The sequence below is a fragment of the Xiphophorus maculatus genome, chromosome 15, assembly GCF_002775205.1.
Source record: "Xiphophorus maculatus strain JP 163 A chromosome 15, X_maculatus-5.0-male, whole genome shotgun sequence".
Classification (NCBI taxonomy): Eukaryota; Metazoa; Chordata; class Actinopteri; order Cyprinodontiformes; family Poeciliidae; genus Xiphophorus; species Xiphophorus maculatus.
This window is the reverse complement of record NC_036457.1, coordinates 2,070,919-2,097,556: the sequence shown is the minus strand read 5'-3', so window position 1 is coordinate 2,097,556 and position 26,638 is coordinate 2,070,919. Positions and strand designations below refer to the sequence as shown.

The following is a 26,638-nucleotide window of genomic DNA, read 5'->3' as shown; positions in this document are numbered from 1 at the left end:
TTTGGCTAGCAATGCTATATTGACCTCTACAAAGTGATACCTGCAACCGCTTCAAGTGACAGATCTACAAAGGCCTATTAAAGCCATTTTAGGTAGAAAAATGAGTAAGTTTCTCAGAAATTTAAAGAGCATTCTCTCAGATTTTTTTAAATAGAAAAAACAAGTACATTTGTGATCTCCAAAAGTTTTAATTTTTTGAGAAACTCAAGAGTTTCAAAAGTCAATTTTTTACCTTTCCATTTTACGCCCACCCAACTGGGGGTAAATCTGTGCTAATCAGTGACGGGCGTAAATTCTAAGCTAACTAGCAACCGCCTCGGGTCTGTGATGACTGAAACGTTTGTGTAACAGCAAGAAAAACAAAAAAACTATAGAATATACCAAATTAAACAGGCTACCACAACAAAATTTAAGACTTGTGATTAACACATTTAAGGCCAACTTATTCTTTTAAGAAATTTAAGAAAAAATGTGTTCTCGAACCGCCACTGTTAGCTGGAACACAAAGCGTGAGCTCATATCTCCGACGGTACGTGAACGCAGCGCTGCTCCCATCCTTCGTGAATGCAGCATAAACTGTTGAGATGATCCATGGCAACAAGAGGAGCAGCAACCAACCGCCGAGCTCGTCTTTCTCTCTCTCCAACTCTCTCCCATTATCCCCTCCGGTCTGCGCTCCGCTCTGTCCGGTAAATGTAGCCGGAATGCTTCGGGGAGGAATTACTCCTAACGGCTGCCGCTGAGAATCGGTACCAAGGTGACCGACCGGGAGGGAGGCAGCCCGCCCGCCGCCCGGAGAACCGGAGCTCCACATCAGCGCCAGGTGCCCGCACTACGACCCGCTGATAACGGACAGAAACGATGCTAGTAGCTGGTATTTTCTGGGGTTGAATCAGTAAAATCTGACCCTTTAGTTTATTATTAACGGGAAGCGGGCAAAATGAAAGCGGTTTGTGTGTCAGAAAGGCTTGATATTTTTGATTAACTCTTGCCGTGCCTCGCTGAAACACGCTGTCCCAGCTCTGTGCGTCTCTGCACCGTCTAGCCCCCCGTCCAGTTAACCATCGCTGCCCTTATCTCACTCAAGCATCATCGTGAAGATGGCGACTGGGTCGGGCTGGCAGCAGTATTACTGCCCTACCAGTCAGGGGAAATTTACTCCATCATCATCCTCATCATCCACCGCCTCCTTCCAGTCCGGCGTCGCCATGGAATATACCCAGGACCTGCACCTGAGGATGAGCAAGAAGATCGCACAGCTAACCAAGGTAAGCAGAATTCTTCCACCGGACACCATTATGATTTCCTCACATTTAACAGGAAATATTTAAATATTGAACAAAACAAATAGATGCAAAAACATTATGACTTCCCACTGGATTTAAGGTACGTTCTAGTACATTCGGGGTCTATTATGATTAAATCTAACTTTGCAAGTCAATTTATGTAAAATAAAATTTGAAAGTTTCTAATTTAAGACTAACTTGCCAAAAAAAATTAAAAGGGAAACACTTAAATGTTCCTCATTAATTTAAGTGTTTTTATCTATTAAAACATATTCTAGATTATTATTTATTATTATCAGAGTTGGTAGTTTAATTACATTTACTTGAGTAACTTAAAAAAGTTAAGTATTTTTCCTATGCTGTATTTTTTACTTTTACTTGAGTAAATTTATTTTGAAGTATCACTATGATTGAGTAAAACTTCTGGATTCTCTACCCACTGAATGGAAAAGCAAACATGTTTTAACACACCTGCAGTTTTTGTTGAAAGTTTCATAAGTTTTTTATTGAAAGAAACTGATTTGGAAAATTTTTCTTTTGCCTGATTGTTATTTTTGTTTCTTATATGAATTATTGTCATTTTGGTCCTTAAAATTCCCAAATTGTCACTTTTCTTTATATTTTGGTCCATCTGATGTAACTTTTAAAAATCAAATGATTGATAATTTGATCAGTTACTCAGTACTTTCTACCAAATACTTTTTTACTCTTATTTGAGTAATTTCCTACATGGTGACTTTTTACTTTAGCGTGAGTAAAAATATGTTGAAGTAGTCCTACTATTACTAGAGTATAGTTTCGGGTACTCTACCCACCTCTGATTATGACCTAATTTTGGTTTGACTTCTACAAGCTTTAAATAATTAATGCTCCTATTTAAAATTCCTGCCGTGTTGTAGATGCTTCTGCACACCTGAACCCAGTGAATGGGCCATTAGAAAGGAACTCTGGAGTTAATGAACTCATTTGACTCAGGTGTGCTGAGGCTGCTGCACTAGGAGGACACACACTTCTACAGGTTCAGCTCATTAATTTTGAATATCATTATAACAAAGTTAATTTAGTTCAGTAACTCTAGATTCATTACGTGTGGAGTGATGCATTTAAAATGTTTTTCAGAGTTACCACTTATGATTAAGACTTACAACTATGAAAATCTAAATTTTAGTTCACCTGAATCTTCTGTATAAATATAATTTAATACAGAAGAGTATAGTTAATGGTACTGCTTTATCATTGTTAATTTTCATTTTCCTTTTGATGACATTCTGATGAATTCTCTGTGGAGTTTCCACCAAACACAATGATGTTACGGTCATTAAACCAGATATTTATACTTTTGACAGTGTGGTACTTTTTCCTTCCGCATAACTTTCCATTAATTAGTTTGGATATTGGAGCTTATGCTTAGCAAGAGTCTTTAGCATTGATATTTTGTAGCTTAGTGGAGGCTGAGCAGCCTTCTTCATAATTGTGGAGAGTACTTTGCCATAATTGGACCTGCTGCTACTTCTTTGGTGTGGTTGAGTGCCTTTAGTTAATTTAGTTGTATATATTGTTATTATTATTATTGTGTGTTTGCTTATTTATACTGTATATATTTGACCTTTTGCACGGGAGCTGCAATGGAAATTTCGTTGAATTCTGTTCAATGACAATAAATGCTATCTATCTATCTAAAGAAATATTCTTTTCTAATTTGTCTTATTATGTAAGCTTTCTAAATAACATAATTTTGTGTTTTCCTTAGCTGAAAGTTATAGTCATCAAAATTAGTAAAAATGAACACTTGGAATATACATAACTCCATTTCTAATTAGTATATTTTCACGTTTTGTACCAAGTTACTAAAATAAACCAAGTTTTTGTTGATATTCTAATTTATTACGACTCACCTAGAGACGGGCTGAATAGAAAAAAAATCACACGTTTCTAATTTTTATCCTTTTGTAGTCAAACATTTCTTTTCATCACACTTTTCCCTTGGAATAGTTCAAACTACTGTAGAGTTGCTATTTATTGACGTATATGTCTAAAATTTGAAATAAACTGAATATCCAGAGCAACGTTACATGGAAAGCTGTGGGTATTGTTTTGTGTATTAGATTTCAGAGCTCGTTCTGAGGGATTTGTTTTTAGCCAGATGGCTGGGATGATCTACTTGTGGGCTTTCACTGGCATTTCAAATGGATATGAAACAATCTTTTGCCCTGAGGATCACAGCTTTCATCCGACTCTTACCAAAATGAAAACGTCTAACATAGTGTAGCGATCGCTCTGTAAGATTCAGGCCTGCAAAGGCACGTTTGTGCCCCCAGTCTGTCATTATGGAGCTTTAAATGTTTGTGAGGTGGCTTTTCTGTGATCTAAAGTGTGTGTTAGGGAGGATCCAATGCTGACTCTCAACATAAAATCTGTGCTTTTTGCAGGGTTTGCAAGAGCTAGCATGTTGGAGTAGCTCTGTTACGTTAGCTTTGGTTTGTTCTTTTTGTCAACTTTTGTTTGTTTTAGTTGAGCCGTTGCATGTTTAGATGGTTACTCCAAACATGCAAAAATGCTGTGCAATTTTTGTTCTCACTTTTTTGCTTTTGTACAGTTGCCATGATGAGTAACCATGATAACAAGGCATAGTTTTTAGAACCAGAGCATCTAATTAGCATCTTAAAGCTCAATTAATACCTGAACTATGAGGAGTTGAAAAGGAGGCTTTATGGATGCAAAGCAGAGATAAAAGGAGGAAGTTCAAACCATCTCGTACATTGATTATAATGGGCGAGAGTGATCTCCCTTCACCGTACAGACAGGAATTTAAACAGGAGTACTTGCAAATGACTGATGTTACAGTGAAATATCATTTCTGTTAGCATCATAGCATTCATGAGTCTATCATACAGCAACTGTCTTTAGTCAGAGGCCTCTTCAGATTCTCTGCGAGACTGACTGCTACACAGCATCACATCCACGACTCTTTGGAGACACTTGGATGATATGAGTTCTCTTTGAGATAAATAAAATATTTTTTAATTTAATTATATATAAAAAAGTTGTTTAAATTGTGTAATTTATGATTCATTTTGTTCTCACAATTTTAGCTTTTGCATTTGTAGCCAACTTTCCAAGTGTTCAATTGTATCAAATAGTAACATAATGAAAAAACTTCTTAAAACTTTACCTTGACTTAAAAACAAGTCAAGGTGCAAAGAAATCCTCATCTTTCAAGAATTAAAATAGTTTTAAAGCAAAACTATGCTTAAAGCTGCCAGCCAGAGCTTTTTGAGATCAGGGAAAGTTTCTTTAGATTTAGTTTTTCATCATTATAGCAACGTGTCTTGGACAGCTGTTCCTATTTTGTTAATCATTTCTTCTTTTTTTTCCCACAATTTATTCCTTCATTACTTTCATTGATTTTATTTGACACATATACATGAAAGTGTTTGAAGTGCGTAAGACAGCACTGCAGATATTTTAGGAAGATTTGGTAACAATAAATGCATAGATGTGAAGGACAGCACTTAAAATTGCCATATTTCCAGTCAAAAATAAGGGGGAAAACTGTGGAATAAACTCATTGCTTGGCAGTCAGAGAGAGAAAAATCGGTTGACTAAGCTTCAGCAAGCATACAGTTTCACTCTAGTGGCAACTCACTTAACTACTGAAGGTGATGCAAGCAGAATATGAAATGTACTCATTTTAGATGGTAAATATACACAGAAACAAACCAGATGGAAAATATAAACAGTTTTGGGTTAAAGTTTTAAAAATGACTGCTGTTATCCACAGCAGTTCATCATTTGGAGGTCAAACATGAAAGATTGAACCCATTTTAGTTGAAATTAAGGCAGCAGTATACAGAGACTATGGAAAGTATTCACCCTCTTGCATGTTTTACCATTTTTATTGGTTTTACAAATTAATCATGATAAACAAAATTTGGCTTTTTGATTTAAAAAAACAAAAAGCCTTAATTGAAAACTGTTTTCTATTTAAATAAAAATATGTAACATAAAGAAGGGTTTGTACAAATGTTCTTCCACTTTAAAGTGACAGACATAATTCAACAGAGGTCCAGTCAGTTGGTGCTACATTATCACAATGAGATGATCAAAACATGAGAGGAATATGGCACATGTGTAAAGTTTTTTTTTTTTTTTTTTTATGTTGTAGAAGATGGCCGACTTGGATTCATGTTTTGGTTCAGAAATAACAAGCCAGGCTCACAGATTTCTTCAAAAATGATTTAGCTCATTGTTGTCTATTTTAAATGTTCTGTTGGCCATTTTGTGTTTTTTCTTTTAATTTTTCAAGAATAGAGGAGTGAAGATCTCTGCATCAGACATTTTGGAGGCATACGACAACCCCAAGGTGTCGTATGTCTTTTAGGGTGTTTTCACACATAATAGATTGCATGGTAGAAAATGGCAACTTTTGTTACATTTTCAGAAAGCGGTCCGATTTCACTCTGTACTGTCAAACAATCCAAACTCTTTGAAAGCCTGTTCCCCTCCTCGCCTGTGGTGGCGCTGCAGTAAAAACCACTGAAGGAAATGACACAAAATCCTGAGAAGAAGACACTGAGCTCAACTTCCGTCTTCACAAAATATAAACAAAAATGTAGTCAGCGGCTCAACCATAAAACCAGGGCTAGAACTTTGTGTTTGTTTTTGTTGTATTTATTTACCCAGAATGCCATGCACTGTTGTCCACTTCCTGTTTTTGGAGCAGTCTCCAGTCCACTTGGTTTCTTATACGTATTCAAACCGAACCAGAGTTCACTTCAACTGAACCGAGAGAGGTTTGGCACAATAACAAATTTTGCTGGACAATAAATTGTCCCAGAAATTATTGCGATAAACAATAATATTGTTGTTTTGAGACAACATTTTAAAGTAAATTAATGATAATGGGATCATAATGCATGAATATATTCTCAAAGATCAATAAACTTTCAATTCTGGTGAATATTTAACAATGGAGCTGGAAGACATTTAAAATATCTAAAATAAATAAACAAAAGAACAAAAACAACAAATAAAATGGATGAATTATGAAGCCTGTATCATCTGTATCATCCAGTTTTTGGTGAAAAGAGAGAAACAGTAAATCATGTAAATGTAAATTATTGAGCTCCTTTTAATTTATCATGTAATTAATTGATTTATTTACTGAGGCCTGAGTTTGTAGGTGGACCAGAGTTTGATTTCTCATTCACATCTCTTCAAACAAACCAGACTTTCTAGAAGAACAAACTAGAGTGTGATTAAAGCAGACCAAACAGGACTGGTGTGAACGCATCCATAGATCCAGTTCATTATCAGAGTGAAAGGAACTAAAATGATCATCCTTTTAAAGCCCTTGCAACAGAATAAAATTGGTAGTTTAAAAATGGCTGACAAGAGAAAATTGAATCACATAAAGTTTGTATGAAGTTGTTGTTTCTGGGAACTGGAACAACCGTAGATGGTATTTTCATGAGGCAGGCTGCACACATTCCCACCGGCGACACGTCTGAGCCTCGCCTCTCTCCAGCGCCGTGTTGAGTGAGGTCACAACAACAAAGCTGGGGAATCGGCCGGCAGTGTTTGGGCCATCTGCTGCTCACACTGACCGCTGATCTCCGCTGAGCGGGAGAGGCGTTCAGGAATAAATATCAACCTTGAAACCTCACCGATCCGCCTCCTCAACCCTCTGACATCCCAGGCTGAGAGATTTCCAGCTGCAGGGACAAACCCACAGGGACTGAAAATGTTTGGGAAAGAGCTGCAACTTTAGCAATCGACTTATTCTAACGATTAATCGATTAATGGGCAAAAAATTAGGCAAATTCTGTAGATTTTCCATTCAAGCTTATTTTAAACAATATTAGAAATGCATTAAAATACAAATAAAAAATGTAATTCTTTTTTAAATAAGAAAATAAACATTTTATTACCTAAAATGCAACAATTGCATTACTTTAGCTAAAACTAGGCCACTTGAGGAGGTCTGGGTAGAACATATTTGCAAACAAAGAAGATTTTTCATCACAATATTTTGTAGTATCATGATAACAATAAATATTATGATAAAAGAACTATTTATTACTCATTTCATGGGTAATAAATCATTTTGCAGGTTGGGGAGTGCATGGTTCAGCATTCCTGGCGCCACAGACACAAATGTTGTTCCTGAAAACATTCTCATCTGAAATGGATTGAAAAATGTGATTTATATCACTGTAGTACACACTGAAACTGCACTTAATCATATTTTTGAATTTACTGATATTTATTGATGAAAAAAAGTGGAGAAAATAGCCAATAAATAACATTTCTGGTCATCTTTATCTGAATGTAATTTTTTTCAGCAGTTAGCTATTTTTCTTAGCTAGTCCGTATACTCAAGTTAACGATTAATCTGGTACTTAATTAGTTGAAAATTATTTCAGTAATTGATTCATCATGATTAATCTGGTTATTTGTTTATGTTTGATCTTGTATTTTGACTGACCAGCTTTCTCGTTTAATATTTCTATAAACCATTTTCTGCCTGTCTTATCATCTTTTTGTCATGAATTTAAACCTCACAATCCGCAGAAAGACGGTTTCCGTCTCGGTGCTCCTGACATATTGTCTCTATAGGCGTTTCATGCATAGGGAGTGAGTGGGTCATTGATTGCAGCTCTCCAGCGGCTCTGAACCTCATGATTTGTGATGAAGGACCTGTTAGCCACTGCCGTTATTTAAGACTCCTGGCAGTAATCTTTAATCCCACACAGCAGTTCTCATCACCTTCTTGTTCAGCCTCTGTTCAGTTTTTTATTTCTTCCTTTTGAAAGCTGTATTTTGTGAGTTTTTATTTCTGTTTGAAAAGGTTGGATTTATTGTTAAGGAGGCAGCGCAAGGCTTTGCTGCCATGGCAACGCGTTTTATATAAATTATAGTTCAGAGCTCTTGCATGTAGCTCTTGTCAGACCTGAGGTTTGGGAAGTCCAATGCAACATGTCTGCTCACTTCATCAAGACAATGATGTAGAAAATAATGTGTGTGTGTGTGTGTGTGTGTGTGTGTTTCATCAGCAATGCCTGACTGACTTTCGTCTTCAAGTGAGTGAGTCAGAAATAGACCTCTGAGCTCTCATGTTTTCCCTGACGAAGGGATTCAAAGAGACAGAGAGTCAAATACAGTTGTGTTGACTCTGTGTGTGTGTGTGTGTGTGTGCGTGTGTGTGTGTGTGCGGCATTGTTTTCCTCATAAATAGACCAATACTGAAGCAAATATTTAAATACTTTCTTTTGGTGACATCTCAAAAATAAATAAATATTCGGATGTCAACATTGTACTTTACATCAAGGCAACACTTTATGACTATATTATTATTGATATTTAGATCTAAAATTTGATTCCCAACCACTGATTTTTAACCAAATATTATATCATTAAAAACCAGACATTATAAATAAGGAACAAACATATAGCTGATATGATGACTCTTCATTATTTCAACTTTTATTTATCAGGGCCAGTTATGCATCAACTTTAATTTGGGAAAAGTGTTTTTTCCTTTTACCAGGGCCTGTTTGGGTGCTTGAAATCCTTGAATTTCAGCTGGGTGTTTTCAAGGTTGATTTACGTGTAAACTCCTTGTAAATTCTTGATATTTAAACTGACCAGTTTTGTAGTAAAGTGCAATCTAACGTTTGATTAAAAGCCTAAATTGGAAAATAATCATAACATTTTCTCACCGTGGGAAGTTAAATTAGACCAAATTTCTCTTGTAGGTTAATTTGAATCACCAAAATAATTTCTATCCACTAAATGCCAGATAACTTGACAAGAAAATATTTGGAGATCTTTTTTTGTAACTTTTTCAAACCACTCAGGTGTGTACGGCATGTTTGACGGAGACATTTAAAAGCACTATTTTGTTTGTTTTTACATGATCCCTGTTGTAGAATGTAAAATACTGTCACAAGACTGTAATAATATGAATAAATAATATTTAATGTAATAGTTTAAGGAAGCACAGTAGGACACTAGTAATGGATTAGTTCCTTTTTACATTTGTATCCATTAAGTTTTCTCTTAAATTATCAAAGCTAAATCCAGACAAATTTAAAAACAAAAACAGTAATTGGATATATAATTTATAAAACCTAAGTTGATGGCATGAGATAGGAATCTGGTTCTTGGCTTTTCTGCTAAAGTACCAAATCTGCCGTCCTCAGTTGGCAGAAAAATGTGTGTGCTGATGCCATAATTCAGGGGTAGTGCAGTGATCCATGCAGCGAGGGGTGGGCAGGATTAGAAAGCAGATGGTCAGATCCACACTGAGACCATATACCCGACACAGTGACTTTAATCTCTCTCTATTTCTTCAACATCATCAACAAATTATCCTTTTAAACGCTGCCAAAGCTGCTAAATGACCTGTTAAATCAAGACAAAAATCCACACACTTTGGATTTTTACTTCCATTTTCCTTAAATTGGTGAATTGAGAATGTGTTTCAGATCTAAAGGAGAGGAAATGAAACAGATTTAGTCTCTGAAGTTTGTGTTTTGGTTTTGATGCTCTTCCATTATGAATAGTGGTAGGTAAGTTTTATCACGATATTCTGTGGTACTATTATGATAATGCTAAAAGTGATGATAAGAACCATTTATTACTTATTTTTAAAGTAATTGTATTTCTGTTACTTCATGGCAGAGTGATTATAGCCCCAAAAACACAAATACTTCTTTTGAAAATCATTCCCATTTGTAATATGCTTCTTTAGTCAGATAAAAACAAGTGTAATTTGGATTGTTTAACTCCATATTTTAACTGCATTGAATTATATTTTCAAATATATTGATATTGATTGATGCTCTCATGGAACCAACAGTGAAGACAATACTAAAACTAACAATATGGACAGTTTGTTTTAAACGTTACTTGGAATTCATCGCAACAAATCATCAATTTAACTTATTGCCATGTTAAATGATACATGATACAATAAATGCATCATGTATCATTGATACAAAGCCATGCAACTCCTGTTTCATGGTAAAAAGCCTGCCGTGTCTTCAAATGTACATATAAAACATTTGTTTTTATTTTTATGCCACTACACACCAATAAATGAAACGTTTTGTAGCACAGAAGTGTTTATAAGTCTCTGTTGTTGTAATTCTAATTGCATAAAGGTAACAGCAATAAATCTGACATTTATTTCAGGAATACGAGGCGCATGATTCACTTTGGATTCCTGGATGCTTCCAAATAACTTGTTCCAGTTTGTGAACATCCTCTGTGAAACTCTGCTTTTTGCTAAATTTGATTTCAAGCCTCTGAAAAAGGATAATCAAAACGTTATATAGGGACTTCTGTCCAGTTTTACTGTAAGCATTGGAGATGTCCGATAACACAGACACCAGGTCATTCAGGGTTAGAAGAACTCGTTAAAACCTAGTCCTTCTTTGCTTGTTAAGAGTTTTGTTTTCTGAACTGTGGATTTTGTTTAGTTTGGAATAAATATAACAGAAAATGTTCATAGTTTGCAGAGTTTATTTCTTTAGGAACTTTTTAACTGAACAGAACTTAAAACATGAAGAAAAACATATTTATTGATTGAGCATGTTCTGGTGATGCACATAAAATATTTATTGAATTAAATGTTTTTGTTTGCTTTTTCCCCCCTAATACTATCCAAGAGGGGCGCCAACAAGACCGCCCGCCTCCCTAAGAAGATCACAGCATGTAGTAATTGTATGTGTTCACAGTTAATATCATTAATTTTATCAGCCTATTTAATGCTACCAGATCACATTGAGTTATTTCTGTCTCTACGAGGTCGCCCCTCTACGTTCAGATTGCTTAAGAAGAGCCAAAGTTGACAAAAACTGAACGAAACACGGAGAATGATATACAGTAGATAAAGATGAAAAGGTGGAGACAGAAACAAACAAAAGATGATTAAAGATAGTTATTGATAGGTATTTTCCTTTCGAACCTAAATAAAAGAAAGAACCACAGACAACGTATATGAATTTTATGTAGAGCTTTTGCAAAAGGAGAACGCTCTACCAAAACCTCTCCTCCGATCAGTTCTACAGAGCGTTCTGACCTGTTCTCACAAAAACTCCTGTTTTTATTGTCAAAGAAGGACAGGCAAGGGGGCAGTCAGGAAAAACAACAGAGGTCGTAAAGCTTCTAACCCAAACATCTAACAACCCAGGTCCAGATGTGATATCTGATCAAAGGTCTGAGCCCGGTTCAAATCTCGGTCAATACTGTCAAGAAAACAATATACGACTGATTAAATTAGGAGGTGTTCTTGCAAAAGGGTTTAAAGTCTGAGAAACTCAGTGTTATCTATTTCTCGTAAAGTTGAACAGACAGTAGTGACCTCCAGGTCATTTAAAGAAGAGAACTTTTTAAACAGAAAATCACTTTAAACAGAAGATCACTAAGATCTATAGACTTAAGGTGAACCAGAGTAAGAATGGAATGATAATACCAAAAAATCTCTAACAGTTATAGAAATGAAGATGTATAAATATATGTAAATGTGTTTTCCAGAAGCCAAGAAAGATACATTACAGCAAAACCAGCTGTACTTTTTGCAGATAATCACAACAAACTACAACTGTTCAAGCATTTTTTCAAGTACTCCTTCAACAACTGTTGAATATATTTTGCTTGTATTAATGGTTGTTACATTGATTATAGCAATCAATTGTTCTCCAGAGTGATTGCAGTGATTATGTTTCTGCACAGCAAGAAAAAGTCTGGGATTTAAGTGTTTTCAGGTGTGGAGAAACGAATAACTTGATTTCCTCTTCCATTAGTCTAAAAGTTGTTTCCATTTATTTGTCAGTCCATCCATCCATTTTTGCAATGGCTCCCTATAATCATGTATTTCCCAAGTGCATATAGTATTACCATTTTATACCACAACCAAGTATAAAACCAAGTTTCCTTCAGTTGTTGTAAAAATGTTTTATATATCAAAAATAACTTTGACTTTGCATCATTTCCATATCTGACACGTTGAAATAGGCCTCTGTCTCTTTAAGAACCCCCTACTCTTTCCCACACTCGTACTTCAGCACGTCATTACAGCAATGCTTATCCATGTTGTGTATTGATGCATGAATGAGTCAAAACAACGCTGATTATATTTTTTTATGAGAGAATAACACTATAAAGCCCAAAACAGTTGATTTTCGCATAATACCTCCACCTTAAAAATACTTTTGTTAGTTTATAAATCACTGAATGGCCTTTCAGACCAATCAGGTCTTCTACTTCAAGTTCTTCTCGCTGCTCTTCTTCCTGTCCAGCTACTATTGAAAAAAGGCCACTAGTGCCATCAACACCTTTAAAATAAAGATAATACAACATTTAAAATGAGAATATTCCATCATAGGAATAAAGCAACAGATGTTCAGTACAGAGATGTGGGCTAAGTCTAAGCTGTGTTTAATACCTGTTTAAAGAATATTATTATGATTTTAATCTGACAAATAAGCCTCATGCAGGGTGTCTGCACTTTCTTAAAACATCTTTAATGCATATGTTTTAAGGCCTCAAAATATCTTAATCATTAAAAAAAATTTAAATACAGGTATTAAATTTTGTATGTTTTTCTTATTCTGTGTAGTGTTTTTTTCTCACTGGACTTTTTGGCCAGACAAAAGTCATTTGCAGAGATCTTCATTGCATTCTGGGAGTCGAGGCGGTTGAGGCTACCGGTAACTACTTGCTAACATATCCTTACTGGCTTAGCTAGATTTTTTTTGCACCTATTATGGATAGATGTAAATTTGATGCTATGTTCATTCTGTCCCAAAAAGCTCAGCACTACATGAGGTTAAGACTGTAAAGAGCATCGCAAAGTGTGCGAGTTTCTTCTGTAAATTTCTGTCATGCTAGAGGTCTTAAATTTCATTGATAATGGTCTTAAAAAGTCTTTAAGTTAATTTGGTGAAACCTGCAGAAAGTCTGTCATAAGAATACATATTCTAGTTGATTGAATTTGACAGTTTTAGCAGCACATTACTTCAAAATTCATACTGAATGTGATAACTTGATCTCATTTATACATATTTGAAATCAGTCAGTAGCTGAGAAATTGGCTAGTTTTAGTTTGGTAAACAGTAGAAATATAGAAAATGCATGTGGTTCCTTTTATTTGCTGCTATTATGAACCATTCTGGTTGCGATAGTTCCCAGAGTTTAGGGATGTAACAGATTTCTCCTCAAAATACTCTTCAACTCATTCCGCTTTTTAATTTCTAAAAATAGTTTCTGGGAATGAAGGCTCAAGAGTGAGGCGTGTGTGTGTGTGAGCGCGCGTGTGTGTGTGTGTGTGTGTGAGCGTGTGTGTGTGTGTTGTGGCCTACTGCTACTGCTGTGAGACATACAGCTTATTAACCTGTGCAGGAAGCTTAATCACTTATTGTCACAATTCACTGTCAGGTTGTATTTAGATACACCCCAACACACATACAGGAAGACGGAGACCAGCCTGGAGCTTTGTCCACAGATAAAAATCACAATGCACACACAATTAAAGTGTGGATTTGATGAGTCACTGTTAACATTGACCTTCAAGGTTTCCTCTGCCTTTGGACAGCCGTAAACCATATTGCTTCCTCCTTTTTCTGGCCTGTTTAATTGGCTGATGCTGCAGTATTTCATGTGGGTGTTACAGGCAGGACACGGCGCTGCTCCGATGCACAGCTGGCTGTAATGCGTACCTGATTTGTCAGACAGATTCTCCTAAGAGGCTGTCAGCGTCTTCCACCTGTCTCTGTGTTGGTAGACGGCGTCTCTGGGCTTTTTATTGTTCGTGTCTGACATGAGAGCTCAGTCCAGCGTGTTGTAGGGGATTTTTAGTCAATGTAGCGGAAAAGCAGAAATGAAACCCGCCTCGGTGATGATTTTGTGAGGTGTTTTGATGGTGTCTGTTTCAGAAATCCATTTACTTAATCAGGCTGAATAAAAGGCACAAAAATAGAAGAAGCCTGAAAACAGGGGTGTGCATTTATCGTATCGTTTATCTTTTATCATTTCATTTAATGATGTTAAAAAAAATCAATAATTGGAAATTATATTTTTACTATTTTCTCCACTGTTTGTTCCACGAGAACAATAAATATCAGTAAATACGAAAATATAATTACATGCAGTTACTATGTGCAGCTTAGTGATGTTTCTGAAGAAGCCTGTTTCTAATGGGAACGTTTTTAAGAGCAGTATTTGTTTGTTTGATGTATCTAAAAAAGAAGTAATAGTTTTAATAGCTTTTATCATTATCACAATAATAACACAAAACAGAGCTGTAAAATTCTGAGTCCATATCACCCACCCCTAATTAAAAGTTGTATTTTTTTTCCTTCCTAAGCTATTAAAGTTTGGTGTATTGGAGAACTGTGTGAGCATTAATTTGAATTCAATAATACTTTATTGGTCCCAAAATAAAATAAAATTGGCATGACCTTTCCTTAATCCACAGTTTTCACTCCAATAGTCTCTACTGTAGTTTTTATTTAACTGCCTTTTTATGTAGCTTCCCTTGCTGCCTTTACTGCATCTTTCTGTATTTTAAAAATCACCAATAACACTGGGCAGCAAAAAAATATTTTTTGGAAGTTGTCTGTTTTTTCAACTGAATTAGGACTATTTTGCACCACTGAATCCAAAAAATGACATCATTTTTTCTCTATCAAGTCAGGTTTTTATTCTAATTTGATTTAGAGAAATCTAATCTTCTGACTAAATTGATGGCATTTTTGTGACGTTATCAGTTATTTCTCATCCAAATAAAGGTTTCAAGGAGAAAAAAAAGTTCTCTTACAGAGTGTGTTAATTAAATGTTGGTTTAAACTTAGTTTTCAGTAAATGGAATAATAAACATTGATAATCTAAGTACATGTAAATTGAACATTACATCTTCATCTCTTTTCTGTCCTGATGGGATTGCTCCGGCTGCTCATCACTCATTGAGCCCAGATTCTCAGAAAACTGATCCATATGTGACAAGTCATGCATTTTGATGCTCATGTTGCATCCATAGTTCAGAAAGTTTAACTGATTGAGCAAAACCAATGTGATTTTTGAATTCAGCACCTCAAAATTACCCTAAAACAGTTGAAAAGCCCCAGACAATTTTTTTGGCTGTTGACCAGTGTGATAATAGAATCTGACATTTTTGTTGTTACGGTTCAACCAAAGTATCTGACCCAAGTTATCACCTTTAGATTAAATAAAATAGTCTTCTGGATATAAATTATTATATAATCTGATGCTTGTATTTTGGTGGATATTGGACGGATTTCCAGTGTCAGTATTGAATATGGCCTTCCTCATTAATCTCAAATCCACAGTGAGACTACCTACACACAGCAGGCAAATACAACCCAGCTCTGAATTTTAGCTATTTCACCTGAGCTTTTTTCACGGCAGTCTGAAAAGCCCATTTCTGATCTTTTCACTCCCGAAAAATAATCAGATTTTTAACCACTTGTACTACTAACATTGGACATGTTAAATAGTTTTCAAAGCAGTCAGAACAGTTATGTCACATTTTATCCAAATTTAACATGAGACATTCAAATGAGACATTCATTATAATTCTGCACCAGAAGAAGCCAGACGCAGCAAATCTGGACATAAGATTTTCTTTGACGTTCTGAAATTATTTAATTAGTCAGTGAAGTGAATCACATCACAATCCCACCACAGTTAGTCCTGACTACACATCCAAACTGATGTTGTCTACAGAAGTTTTAGTCAATGCTCCATTAAAGTTCATAGTTATCAGTTGAGCTTTTTTCATAGTATGACGATACTTTCAAATCCCATTTCTGAACAACTTCAGCAAAGGCAGTTGCATTTAATTAGTGGTATAAACCAGTGGTCCCCAACCACCGGGCCAATCGGTACCGGGCCGCGCAAGAAATAATGAACTACTTCCGGATCTTTTATTTTGAAAATCCTAAACCGGATTTTACCGGTTACGTCTTGCGTGTCAAAATTGAGCCAACTTGCAGCAGAATGAGTAACAAAACAACATCGGAGTACTGCGGCACACCACAATATAAACGACCATGCAAAAAAAAAAAAAAAAACGTTTTCAGAACAAAATCATAATTAAGCATGAAGACCTGCTGCGTGTACATAGCATAAGATTGTTTAAACTTTGCCACAGTGAGGTGTTTTAGCAGGAAATGTGTTAAAACTGGTTTTTGATGCGATGGTTATGTTTGTTCAAATGAAATTTCTGGAATGGGGCCAATATTTATGATCAGAGTCAGAAACTCTGCGATTTAAAGTAACTTTACCCATTCTGCTGGGCATTATGCATCTCTCCTCTCACCTAAAAGCCCGAAGAACTCTGTTAGTTATTAGGGAACACAGAAGGGTCAGGTCTATCACCAGGAAGCTGGTTTCATCTTTTTTCCTCCAGTAGGAAGAAAAACGTAGAAGTTTCATCCTCTTTGTTCTCTGAATGTCTTGCTCTCTGGTTCCTTTGTTATAAATTGCCTCTCTGTGTTCATGGTCGTCCAGCTGTGAAGGAGGAATCTGTCTGAGCTCGCTCAAGTTTTTTGTCAGACTTGTTCAAAATCGACAGATATGGCACATTTACAAAGAACAAAACATTCTCAACTTTAAGTCTGGAATGGCGTAGAAAGCGTCATGGCACCCTCTCAGGTGATGTTACTGACATGTGGCGGTTTGTCCCTATGCCTGTCACTTAATGCTGTCATTTTGAGACCATTTCAACTAATATAGTAATAATAGTAAAGGCATAATGTGTACACTCTCAGAAATCAAAAACTTTAATGTTTGGCCAAGATTTAACACTGGCACTAGAAAACATTTGAAATATCCAAAATAGATAAACAAAACAACCCGAAACAACAACAACGATTTAAATGGATTATGAAGTCGCTTTCAAAAAATATGAACTATTCAAATTTGACAGGGAAAATAGGCAAAGGGGACAGGTAGAAGTTTTGTAATAAAACAAAAAAATTAGAAAAAAGTGTGAACTAACTACTGAGTTTTAGGGTTACAACTTTTGATTTAGAAACAATGTTTGTGTTTGAATGGTTTTGGGATTCTGTTTAAATTATGTGTCAAGAGTAAAAAAACAGTGTAAACAAAATGCATTTTAATTTAAAACAATTTTACAGGGTTTCATATTGTGTCAAATTTCATGACTTTATATTTAAACTAAAATAAATTTTTGTAAACGATTCTGTAACTTAAATTACGATATCTAGGTTAGTTTAGCTGCCTGGCTTTTTCTTAAATAAATAAGAATCAAAGAATTATTCAAAATACATTTCTTTTACAAAAACATTAAGCAGACTAAAACTGAGTTTTGAATATTTTGAATTGATTCTGAATTCCCAGGACTAGTAATTGTGATTCGCTATAGAATTGATTTTTTTTCTGCCTTTTTTTTTTCAGCGTTTTTCAAAATGCTTGCTTTTAAATGGAAATCATTTTAATTAATCATGCGATTAATTGATTTATTACTTACTACTGCCTTGACGGTTCCGGAGCGTCACTGCTTAAGTTGGTTGTTAAATATTCACCAGCACACTGAACAGCTATTAATACAAACCTTAAAACAAACCCTTAATTTATTGATTAATTAGATGTGAAAATATACTAATATGATAAAGTATCCTTTGATAAAGTGTCTTTCTTTGTGTTCTCACTGGTTTTGTAAGTCCGGCTTCAGATTATGTATCTGATTTGTCACGTTTTGTTCTTTTCTTCTTCACATGACACATAAATCACAATAACAAGGCTACAAATAGATTTAATCAGTTGCAGATGAGAACATCAGGGTGCCTGGAAACCATGCAATCTGTCATTCATGACAAATGTTGACACCCATTTCTTTTCTCTCCAAACTTCTCTTTTCAGCCTCCACCTGTTCCTGAAGGTCTCCTTATCGATTTTATCACACATAACAAGAAATAAAAATGATCAACAAGCTAAGAATATTTAGAAATTGGGGGAAAAAATTGAAGTTAATTTCAGTGTTAACAGAAACTCTAAACCTTCTTCCTGCTTCACAAACCAGGCAGTGAACTATTTAGCAGCCTTTGTCAGTTCTGGACAACAGCCTGAATTTTCTTTAAGGCTTGAAGCTACTTCAACTTTCTACTCTTTCTTGGCAGGCAAGTATTTGGCCACCAGGGAGCCATTTTTACTTACTGGGTTCTGCTTTTCTGACGGTGCAGGCTCACCAAGCTTGTGTTAACACTCTGCCTAACAAGTGCGTCATAGAAATGAGATGGCTCCAGGAGAGATTTATGAATTTATATTCACCTTTATGCAACATCTTTAATCAAATCTGTGGAGTGCCTGGGAGGCCAGTCTACTTTTACAAATCTAAATGTTCCTTTCTCTGTTACAGCTCTGAAATTAGCTCCAGCCAGACCAAATCTGCCTCTCTCTTGCTTCACGTCGATACCATGATTTATTTCCTGAAGTCGGTGAGATTCAGATAAGATTGTGTCTCTGCATTTCAAAACAAACAAATCAGACAACATTAAACCTCGCAGTGCTGCAACAACCGAGGTAGGGAATAATATTCCAGTTTCACTAAGCATCTTTAGATTCATGATGTCATTGGCTTATAATCAAACCATTCATCTTTATTTGTGAAGTGATTGTTAGTACATGTCAATCAACTTACTGTTTCAATAACTTTAAGCAGTAGTTACACTTAGGTTATATAAGTTGATTTGACTTTTTTATAAGAAATCTTAAATTTTTTGCAGAAATATGAGAGTTTTAATAACAAAACACTTTCAGTGTCAGATTTTTTTTGGAAAGTCTAATATAGTGTTGTTGATTCACTAGTACACTGCAAAAACATAATCTTACCAAGTATTTATGATCTAGTTTCTGATACAAATATCTTAGTTTTGTCTTATTTCAAATGTACTAACTTACAACTGACTTTTTAGCAAGATGTAGGAGATTATTTTAAGAAAATAATTCCTCATTAATTTACTAATCAAAAATGTATGCACTTAAAGTTGAAAAATGGAAAAGATTTTTTTTGTGCCTCTATTTTTGTCAGAGACAAATGATGTATGTTCACATAAAATTCTGTTACTGTGTTTCTCACCATCAAAATGTTTGAATAATTGAATAAATTGTCCCAGTAATTAATGGAATAATGAATAAAGGCCATTTTCAAGTAATATATGTATGTATATGGCAAAAAAATGCAACTTTGCTTTCTCAAAGACCAATAAACTTTTTATTTTTTAAAAGAACACCTAATACAGGTAGATATTTTTGATTTCCAAAATAAAACACAACCAAAAGCAATAATTAAATTTGAAATACGAACCACACACAACCCAAATGATAAGCAAAATGGCCTTGCAAACAAAATAATTGTCAGCATGGAAATGATCATCTCATATTAGTTTATCATTCGATTAATTGCGGCAGACTAATATTTACCCTCCGCCTGATAACTCCTTAGTTGTTTTTTTATTTCTTTTTTTGATACATCTTTCTGAAAATTAGGCCCATTTCACTCTTATTGAAGCTGGCAGACATGTTTACTTGGCTCCCCTCACGTCCACTCCTCCTCCCTGTTTATCAGTCTGTCCTTTCCTCCAGCTAAAGGGCATCTAAACAGCAGCAGGCCTCGCCGTGACATCACCCACCCGGCTTCCAGTCTGTCTTCCCATTAAGATCAGATCAAACTGATCCCTGCTGCCTCAGGACCAACTCTCCAACAATGGAAAGTGACAGCATAAACAAATTTAATGAAGAGTAATTTGAGAATGCTGTACAATTAGTGAATGAAATGCATTGCCTACACTTGTAGAATCTCAAATTTTCATTAAGTAAATCAGAAAAATGTGGGATTATTGAGTTGATTGGATTTCTTACTTGTGTTCTACACATTACTTTGTGTTGTAAATGTTGAGCAGTGACCGATCAATAAGGGCCAGTTTTCAGCAGATTCTTTCCGTTTTTCTCTTTGTGTCTCACAGTGAGTTAAATGGTTCCTTAATGAACTGTTTTTGCATTGCAGACTGCAGGCATAACGGTAAAGCGTAACAGAAAATACAGCATGTGGTTATTGATGTAAAAACAACACCTTAGAAGCTGTAATTAAGCAGCTCTAGGCAAGAGTTGTGCTTATTCATGCCTGTCTTATGATCACAATCAAAAATAAAAGCTGAAAACAAGAAACGGCACAGGATTTATAACCAGGGAGCCATTTGTTCAAGTTTAATCCTTCGGCTGATGTCTGCCTCTCTTGCCTGGAGCGTCGGACATAATAAAAGCTGAATCAAAGAATGAATTTCTTCTTCTTCGCTGGTCTCTGAGTTTTAAAACATTTCAACATTATGCTTCACTTCCTAAATGAAGCAACTGCTGACGGCGCCTACAGAGTGACATTTAATCTGCACAAACACATTCGCAGTATAAAACCTTTAATTTACAGTCATTCAGTGCTTCACTGAGGTGACTGAAGATGGTGGAAGGAAATACATCTTATCCGTTTGAAACAATAAAAGCACCCAATTCCTCTTTCAAAACTCGTGCATCACGTTTATTTTATTACACAATTACCCAAGAACTTATTGCTGCAAGGCAGCAGTGCTACCAACCGTGCAGCCAGGACAGAAAGTTTAGACAGAAGAAAAGACGCAACATCATAAATACGGAAATGAAAACATCAAGGCAAGACTTAACCAATCATTTATATTCTGCTTTGGATGCTTAGCACCACCTGGAGGGCCTGCTGGTTCCGGACTTGTTCCATTTCATGCACACAGAGAGGAAACGCTAATGGTTAGAAATGTAATACATTTTCATGTTTGGGTTTATGGTTGTTAGCAAGGTGGTGGTTTAGGTTGGAGTTTAGGAAAGAGGTTGGGTGATTCAGATTTTCGGATCTGAAGTTCTGACATTGCCTAATGGTTCTTCACAGCCTGATGTAAAATTTCCTCACGTTTTTATTCTTACATTTGGACTTCAACTGTTTCTAAAAATGGTCAAAGCGCTTAAAACAAAAAGCACCCAGCCATTTTAATAAGTTAATGTTTTTTGGTATCTAGAAAACGAGCCATTTCAAAATCGGCACATTCGATAGGCACTGATCCGTTACCTAGAAACCCCAGCTGAGCCCAGCCCCGTTACCTAGGAACCCAAGTTGACCATGTTTGGTCAGCTGGTTTTACCGCTGTATGTGTTATACAATGGCTGCTGGAAAAGACAAGTGTTTTGTTGTTGACTTACCATCCAGAAACCACTTGTTCCATTCTTGTTGGTTGTGCAGGAGGCTCCACTTCTGCTTTTCAAAGATGCATGGCTGTATTACTGAGTTGGGGGGCAAGGCTAGCAGCAGCATATTTGGATTTAAAGTGACAAAGGCCCTAAAACGGCAGAAAGGAGCTCAGCATAGGCAGAACTGACCAGACTAAAATCTCTTTATCTGACAATTATTTTGTGTGAAAAATGTAATGAACATGTTTTGTATAGACAGACCGTAGACCTATCCTAACCTGCTCAAGGAAGCGTAATAGGTCATCTTTAAGGTCCCTAAGAGATGAACTGTTACAGAAAGGGAAATCTTAAAGACCAGAGATGCTCTGATCAGTTTTTCTAACTCCTACTTTAATAAACATCTGAATCTCTCTCTAATATTCAGATTTTCCTTACATTCTGCAGGCTAGGATGCAAAGTATTATTTTAGAACGTGTAACTCAAGAACCTTTGTGTTTCATTTCTCACAGTCAAAAATAGACTGCAAACACTTTCACACAGTTGAAAGTTATTAGTGATCAATAAAGACAAATCCAAAAGCAAACTCAGTTCATCCCTAGCTTCAGGGCACTTTTTGCCAAGTTATTTAACAGAAAAGTTCCCCAGTCAGAAGGAAAAATTCATTTCAGTCTCTGTGAAATGGGTATTGCTTTTAGAAAAGAGACTCAATACAAATTCAGTTACGCTATGGATAAATTAAGTAAACAAAGCCACTTGTACGTGCATGCGGTTCTCATAAGCTACTGTGCTGAAACTTTTAAAACCCCTTTTTGTTTTAAAAAATGTTTTTTTATTTGTTTGATGGAATATTTTAATGTTAAATGTGTTTTCATTAGCTGTGAGCTTAAAATCATAATTTAAGCTTGAAAGTGTCAGTCTCTGTTTAATTCATCGATATGACATGTTTCACTTATGGAAATAAATTAACTTCATTAATCTGATTTATGTATTTGGTGAGATTGGTACACAAAGTACATGACATTTTCATGTACTTAAAAATTATACGATATGTGTTTAGACTATTTATAACAGTTTTGTAATCAGGGACATTTTTAATATGTGTTTTTCCCCCCCGAAAGAATTAGTCAGTGCCGTTAATTTAGCGGTGTCATTCTGACATGATTCCTCCTGTCAGATGTTATACAATTTCAGAACTGGGAAATCTGTGCTAATAAAAATAGTAAAAAGAAAAAAATAAATAAATAAAAATCTATGTCTTTGACCACTGCAACAAGCAATTATTTTAGTAATCAATTATTTTGAATAATTGACACATTCTGCACATTTTTCATTTAACTACTTCAGCCTTCTTTATACAATGTTAAAAATACACTAAACAATACCAATAACAAATATTTCAATCACTTTTTAAATAAAAAAAATAAACATTTTATTACCTAAAATACAACAACATATCATTTCTTTAGTGTACACCTGAACGTTTGTAGTAATGGCTGAATAAACAGCTAAAAAAAATTCTTCTTACATGGGTAGAAAATATTTACAAAGTTTTTCTTTTTTATCTCAAACCAAAACACATTATTTATTGTTCTGAGTATGTTGTTCCTTCAGCAAATGTCCTCTGAGTCTGTGAGCTCCGGTTAATGATTAATCGATTGCTTAATTAGTTGACAATCATTTCAATAATCAATGCATGACAATTAATCTGATTAATCGTTTCAGCTGCTGTGTTTGTGGCTGAGGAGACGACACACAAAAAACTGGTGTGAATTTCTCCTATTGTGTTCAAGCCTTCCTGCATATATTGCTATTTGCTTTTTTTAAAATCCAGTGCAGTTGCAAAAAAATGGAGGGCATTCCTCTGTTTCATGTATTCATTGGCTCACTGACTGCTTTTGCTTATGTATGATTGATGTTTTATGTTGTGGGCTTGTGTGTGAAACCTTGTAAAAATAATGTAGTAGGAGAGGAAAAATCATCTTGACCTCCAATCTGAACATTGTGGGAAGTGTCTTGTGTGTTGAGGCTGCTGGCTTTTCTGTGAATGCAACATTCAGGCAGTCATTTGTGGATTCACAGCTCATTACCACTTCAGCAGAATGTTTGACTGGCTGGTGCAAATGGGATTCTGCTGCTTGTTGATTTCTTTTTTTCTGTCTGACCGCTTCGTAGGAAAGCTATGACATATTGACCGTGTCTTTTTTTAACCACACCATTACACAGATGTGCATGAAACACCTGAACATTGCATCTTTTACAGTACCTGCAGTCCTTATGCGTTTAAAATTTCACAAATGATGAGAACACAGATTGTGCACACACCCACGCACGCACAAATATGGCAGAAGATGGCGAGAAGCTGCAGGCTACAAGTGTTACAGACTCTGATGCCAGTGCTAATGGAATTCTGCATGCTGCGACTGTGTGAGCAAAACAGAGACTGTAAGAGAAAGATGAGAATAGTGAGACAGAACGAGCCAAGCCGCTCCCACAGGAGCCTGGCGCTGTGCTATTCTTAACACCCGCTCCATAATAACCGTCCCATTCATACATCACTTCTGATGCGGCACGCGTTCAACACTGATTCCTGAAGCAGACATCAAAGAAATGCATTCAAGGTAAACATAAAACGTCAGATTTGTGCAGAGTGACCTCCAGCTTTATAGCTGTGATCCTCGGTGTAGATCAAGGGAATCTGGTTGCATCTCAAACAGGTTTCATGCTTCAGCGGTTGACCTGATGTTGCTGTAACTCAGGCAACACAGTATGTGAGAAACCTGCTCATTTTGGCTTTTTCTCCGTTTACAGTGCTGCTTTCTGGTTCCTTTTTTGGCTAATGGAATAAAAGCTATTTCTCAAACTTTAGGGTAACCATGGAAGCACCTGGCAGAAAATAACTAGCTGGTCTTCTAGATAAAAAAAATCTTCTACCTTTGTGTCTAAGGCTGTTTTCACCCCTAACAGTCCAATAGAATCGGTTTGATTTGGAACCAGAATCGCAGCATTTGTTACATTTTCAGCGGCTGTAGTTGGCTTTTACACTGCACTGCATCAAACCAACCAAACCCTTTGAAAAACATGTTCCCCTCCTCGCCTGTGATGGCATTGCACCAAAAACCTCTGAAGAAAACAGAGCTCGACTTCCTTTGTTGTAAAATGTAAGCAAAATTGGAGTGGCGTCACTTTTTTGTTGTAGGATTTCTCTTTTGTCATCTCTGCCGGCAGCGCTACTCACATTTGTTTTGGTTGTTTTTACCCAGAATGCCCTGCACTGTAGTTCAATCTACCACCAGAGTTCTCTTCATCCAAACTGAGACCATCAACCCAAACAACCAAACTGAACAACCAACACACCCCAAACAAGCTAACCAGTCAACCCAACTAACCAACCAAATCAAATCAACAATCCATAATGATTAGATGCATTAGATCTGACTAATAGAGGATCCTGGTGTTGATCTTCCATGTCTAAACAGGTGTGTGTGTGTGTGAACAATAGACTTGGAGTTGCTGGAGCCTCACAGTCATTCTGCTGACTCTGCACTCCTTGCAGACACTGACAAATGTAAAGAGGCCACAGAAGGAGAAGGATTAGCGTGGGACTGAGGTGAGATAATCAGAGGCTCGAGTCTGCTTGTCTCACCGTGGGATTCTTCGCAGCACACTGATTTTAAAATGAGAACACTGCTTAAAGGTTACGAGCTGGTTGTATAAGTTTAAAACAGAGAGAATAAATGCATCTGTCCTCACAAAGACAGGAATAACTCCAGCTGTGTTTCTCCTCAGAGGACATTCATCCTGTGTTTCACAGGAGGCTGACTGGGAGGCAGGTGATGGAGTGAACCTCATCATTCAGCAGCTGTGGCACACACCCCACACACACCTCAAACCAGACATCCAATGCTGGGGTCAGATTAGATCAAGCTGTCAGTGCCACAACCAACCACTGTGCATCTGTCGCTGGGCGCGTTTGAACCCGCCGCGCTGTGTGCTTAGCCTCTGGGCCGGGTCCATGTCAGTCAGGGTTAGCCCATACAGTGAGGGAGACAGCTGGAGAGGCATGGTCGGCTGAACAAGGCGGCCACCACCTGGACACAAACACACAGTCACCCACCCCCACACAAACCCAAAACAACAAAACACTGAAAAACAAGATGGAGACAAGACAACAAACCTTATCAGGGCTGGAACAATTAATCAGATTAGCGATTCTAACTGACCTTAAACAGAAGTCCATCCATCCATCCATCCATCCATCCATCCATCCATCCATCCATCCATCCATCCATCCATTTTCTTACACCCTAATGGGGTTGGGAGGTGCTGGTGTCTAACTTTCCGGGGGAAAGGCGGGGTCACCCTGGACAGGTCGCCAATCTGTCGCAGGGCAACACAGAGACAGGCAGGACAAACAACACACACACACACACACACACACACACACACACACACACACACACACACACACACACACACACACACACACACTCATACCTAGGCCGGGCCGGGAATCAAACCCAGGACCTCCTTGCTGCAAGGCAACAGCTCTACCTACTGCACCACTGTGCAGCCCCCAGAGGTTTACTCTGATTTTACTTCAGATAGTGAGAGAAAAATGTTAGTCTCTTTTTTCCAAACTTTTATAAAAAGATCTGTCTTATTATTACTAAAGAACTGCAACAATACAGGCTGAAAAAGTACATTTAAACGTTTTTTAATAAACGTCTTAAACTCCTGGGTGTGCACAGTTAGTACAGTTAGTACACACCCGGGCAGTTTTTATTCTTCTTGGCTAAAACCAATACCTCAGAAGGAAACAAGTGTAGGAACTGTACATAGATGCGGGGAAGCGTCAGAAAAGCAAACTGAATGAGATCACATTATCACATCAGGCTGACGGTGGATTAGAGAGCGAGAGATTGTGGCTCTGGGCGCGCGCTGCCGGTGACTCATCTGACCTGATTCTCAGCAGCAGCAGCCAGCGAGAGGAAAACTTCTCATCCATCACATACCTGACTCTACGTGTGAAATGGTTTAGTTTTCATGCATGCTTTCTATTGATAAGGTGCTGATTTAGAATCTTTCTTCAGTTATTT

The 26,638-nt window shown here is 36.6% G+C and overlaps 1 protein-coding gene across 2 annotated transcripts in view; it reads left to right on the top strand.

Annotated features, from left to right (window-relative positions):
• The first annotated feature begins 579 nt into the window (after positions 1-579).
• fam184a (family with sequence similarity 184 member A) overlaps positions 580-26,638 on the top strand; it is a 129,090-nt gene continuing 103,031 nt past the window's right edge. The window contains exon 1 of one of the 2 annotated variants that reach the window (XM_005811844.3): positions 580-1,268. In XM_005811844.3, the coding sequence (XP_005811901.1) occupies positions 1,101-1,268 (168 nt within the window). In that variant the 5' untranslated portion in view covers positions 580-1,100. The remainder of the gene's footprint in view (positions 1,269-26,638) is intronic. The other variant, XM_014473626.2, reaches the window with a different exon arrangement.